Here is a 4,574-nt window from a genome sequence, read left to right as displayed (position 1 = left end):
ACCGTGACAGATTGTAAAGCATTTACGCAGACTATGAAGAAAAGACATTTGTGCGCAGATAGCTCGATGGACATTCTTTCTCGAAGATTTCCGGTTACTCAATTGTACATCGTTCGGGAACTAACATGCGGCATGTCGACGCATTAAGTCGACACTCGTTACCAGCAGCCATGGTAATTGAAGAATGCGAAGGAAGTATTCAGGCAAAACTCAAGCGGAATCAGTCGATAGACGAAGAACTGAAGGAGATTAAGGAACGGATAACGCAGAAACAAACAAGGGAGTATGTAATTGTTAACGGGTTAGTATGCAAGGAGATTGATGGCGAAACCCCGGTTGTTGTACCAAAGCTGATGCAAAACTCTATAATACGAAAAGTATGTCCATGAACGTGGTCACTTCGCGAGTGCAAAGACAATACAACTCTTGAAGCCCGATTATTGGTTCAAGAGCATGGGTTCGAAAGTAGACCAAGTAATCCAAAACTGTCTCACGTGTATTTTAGCGACGCGGAAGATAGGAAAGCAGGAGGGATTGCTACACCCGATCGATAAAGAAGCTCCACTAGACACTTATCACGTGGATCATCTGGGTCCAATGCCGACAACTCAGAAGAAGTATCAACACATATTCGCAGTCGTTGATGCTTTCACGAAGTTTACGTGGCTCTACCCAACAAAGAGTACTGGTGTTGCAGAAGTCCTTAACCATCTGATGAAGCAGTCAGCCGTTTTTGGAAATCCTAGGCGTATAATCTCAGATCGAGGCTCAGCGTTCACCTCCCACGATTTTAAAACCTATTGTGTAGACGAAGGTATCGAGCACCTTCTGATTGCTACATGGACGCCGAGAGGAAACGGACAGGTCGAACGTGTAAACTGCACTTTGCCTTATTGACCAAGTTATCGATGGCGTATCCAACTCAGTGGCATAAATATGTCACGCGAGCACAGCAATACCTGAATCATATACCTACGAGAAGCACGGGAATGACGCCGTTTTCCCTTTTATTCGGAACCAGGATGAGGTTACAAGAAGATCCTCAAATCAAGGAAATCTTAGAGGCGGAAAAGCTACATATTTCCAGGAAGAACGTGACAAACTACGTGAGGAAGCTCACCGGGCAATTCAGAAGATTCAGACCGAAAATCAGCGCAACTATAATAAAAAGCAAAAAACGAAGACCGCCGAGCAAGTACAACGAAGATGACATAGTTGCTATTCAACGGACGCAGAACAGGCCAGGGCTCAAATTCTGCGCTAAATATCTGGGGCCCTACCGAATCAAACGCGTTCTACGCAACGACCGCTATATCGTCGAGAAGTTAGGTGAAGGAGAAGGTCCACGTGTAACATCGACTGCCGTCGATCACGTGAAGCCATGGGGTGACTTTCAAGAAGAACCACCCGGTACCAAAGACTTGGAAGTGCAATCTGATATCTGAAGTCAGATATATAACGAATGGCCGAGTGTAGGATTAAGTGTAATCGTTTAATTATATTTTAAGTTTTGTGACATTCCCGCCATCGAGTATTGTCCAGCGTGCGCTATAAAGTAATGGTAGATCGGTGTAATCATCGTTCGCGATGAAGAGAGACGGATCGAGGCGGCGCATCTCGCGCATTGCGAGGGAACAAAGACACTTCGGTCTTGGACAGCGGAGAGTAAAGGTTTTCGGACGATCTCTGTGAACTCTGTGAACCGACTATTTTCTGTAATAAAGTCCATATATATGTATACCATCCTTCAATAGTAAATGAGAATGGATTAGATAAAATAAACAATTTTAGGATTGAAGAAAGGGTGGACTCGGATCACATGCCCCTGTCGATAGGGATAGGAGACAGAGGAAGGAAGAAAGAAAAGGAAGAAGAAAGCACGGAAGAAGAAAGAAAAAAGATCTATTGGAATATAGAAGCAATAGAAAAGTATAGGGAAAAGACGGATAGCTGCACATGGGAGGAAGGAGCAGAGGGAAAAACAATAGAAGAGAAATGGACAAAAATCAAAATGTTAATAAAAGAAGCAATGGTTATAAAAGAAGAAAGGAAGAAGAAGAAAAGAGGGATAGGACACAAGGACTGGTGGGATAGAAGCTGCACGAGGAAAAAGAAGATGGTAAGAAGACTTTATAGAAGCTGGAAGAGAGGAAGAATAAGTAGGAATTATTATATTGAAGAAAGGAGAAAGTTAAAGATCCACCTGGACGAGAAAAAGAAGAGTTGGACAAGGAAGGAAGAAGAGGAACTAAAAAGTTTAAAGAATAACACGGAGGTATGGAAGTTTATAAATAAAAAGAGAGGGAAAAGGATACGTATAGAAAACAACATAAGCAAGCAGGAGTGGGAAAATCACTTCCTGGAATTATTGGAAGGAGTGAGATTGGAGGAAGGAATGGTGACAGAAGAAAAGGAGGAGAATATAAGGAAAGGGACGGAAGGAGAGGAAGAGGAAGGAGAAGAAATTGAAGAAGAGGAAATTGTACAAGCAATTAAACGAATGAAAAAGAGGAAGGCTGCAGAGGTTGACGGTATACCCATGGAGGCTTGGATATATGGAGGAATCACGATAAGGAAAGGCCTAGTAGATATAATAAAACAGGCGTGGAGAGAAGGAGTGATTCCTAAAGACTGGGAAACTAGTGTAACAATCCCGATCTTCAAAAAAGGTGACCAGGAGAGGGCCGAAAACTACAGGGGCATATCCCTGTTGTGTACGGCTTACAAGGTGTATGCGGAGGTGCTAAGAAGAAGGTTGGAGAAGGAAGTGGAAAGAGGGGAGATATTACCGGAGAGCCAGGCGGGATTCCGAAGAGGGAGAGGAACGGCGGATAATATATTCGTCCTTTCTCACCTAATACAAAGAGAAAGGAAAAAAGAGGATAGGAAGATATATGCAATATTTGTGTATTTAAAGCACAGACTTCTATATAATACTAGACTGCTAACTGCTTATGTACAAGGCGGCTGACTTTCTATGTACTAAGCGATTATATGTAAGGTCATTCATTCTGCGCATGCGCTTTGACGCAATATAGGTTACGTTCATCTTAGGGCCAGTTTCACAAACGTCGGTTAACTGCTAACGGGAGGTTAATCGGTTCTCCGCCACTTCTTAGATAACAATATAGAAAGAGCTATGGAGTGGACTAAACTCTGGTTAACAGTTAACCGACGTTTGCGAAATTGTACCCTTATAAATGATAAAATATCGTAATACTATATATAATAATAAAAATGTCGTAATACTATATATTCTCGAAGTGTCGCAGTGTAAATACTTTCACTCGATATACTTACCTAAAATAGGCAACTTTATCTTTATTTATAGTGCTGTCACACATATAAATGGCACATTTGAGTGGCATAATGATTTTTTAATATCAGAATACGATTCAACGTGACGTCTGAAGGATGAGGTTATCTCACGTATATTCTGTGGTTATATACCTATATCGCGTATGGTAGAAATATCACTATACGCACATGCGCAAAATGAGATACCTTTGTACATGCTTTCCGCAGTCATTTTATATAAGCGAAATTTAGGGAGTTATCAGTCTAGTATTATATAGAAGTCTGTGATTTAAAGACGGCATTTGATAAGGTGGACAGAGAAAAATTATGGGAAGTGATGGAAGACAAAGGAATAAATAAGAACTTGATTGGAAGAATAAGAAGAATTTATAAAGTAACAAGAAATGTGGTAAGGACCGAAGAGGATTACGGAGGAATTTCTAACGAGGAAAGGAGTAAGGCAGGGGTGTGTGCTGAGTCCACTACTGTTCAATATATATATAGCAGATTTAGACAGGAAAATGAGGGAAAGAAATATAGGAGGTCTGAAGTTAGGAAAAGAGGGTTTGGTCTCTGGCGTTTGCAGATGACATGGTGATATTAGCAAAGAATAGGGTAGCAGCGGTAGATATGATGAAGACACTAGAGAGATTTTTGAGGGAGCGTAGATTAGCTTTGAATACTGAAAAAACAAAGATAATGGTGTTTAGTAAAGGGGGGAAAGAGAAAAAAGTAAAATGGAACTGGTTAGGGAAAGAATTAGAAGAGGTGCAGGTTTTCAGTTATCTTGGCTTTACGTTTAATAGAAAAGGAGACTATAAGGATCACTTAAAGGTTCTAGAGGCGAAAGGGAGAAGGGCAGCAAATAGAGTATGGGGGTTAGGTGAAAGGATATGTAAGGACGATTTCGAAAGAAGAGGGATGTTATTTAACTATTTGGTGAGGAGTGTTATGTCGTACGGTGTAGAACTTTGAGGATGGGCGGAGAGGAAAACTCTAGAAAAAATAATATTGGACTATGTAAGATGGGTATTTAAGCTTGATTTTTGTACGCCAAGGTATCTGATAACGAGAGAACTAGAATTGGATAAATTAAAAATTAAATGGGGGATCAATGCGAGGAGATATGAGGAAAAAATAAAAGAGATGGGGGATAATAGATGGGTAAAAGTTTGTTGGAAAGAAAAACAAGAGGAAGGATGGACTGATTTGTATGGTAGGGAGAGGGAGGCTTATTATAATAGAAATGGATGGGGTACTATTGCAGTAGATAGCAT

General features: G+C 40.8%; 1 protein-coding gene across 1 annotated transcript; it reads left to right on the top strand.

Annotated features, from left to right (window-relative positions):
* Window positions 1–2,029: 2,029 nt before the first annotated feature.
* Window positions 2,030–4,552, top strand: LOC105557104 (the record flags this gene model as incomplete). Its single annotated transcript, XM_012004251.1, has 4 exons — window positions 2,030–2,800; window positions 3,593–3,752; window positions 3,884–4,175; window positions 4,356–4,552. Coding segments are annotated over exons 1-4 (1,420 nt in total), but the record flags the coding sequence as incomplete, so codon positions are not given.
* Window positions 4,553–4,574: the final 22 nt, after the last annotated feature.

The sequence above is a fragment of the Vollenhovia emeryi genome, unplaced genomic scaffold, assembly GCF_000949405.1.
Source record: "Vollenhovia emeryi isolate VEMERY1.0 unplaced genomic scaffold, V.emery_V1.0 DF939613.1, whole genome shotgun sequence".
In the NCBI taxonomy this organism is placed as follows: Eukaryota; Metazoa; Arthropoda; class Insecta; order Hymenoptera; family Formicidae; genus Vollenhovia; species Vollenhovia emeryi.
This window is presented reverse-complemented; position numbering and strand designations above follow the sequence as displayed.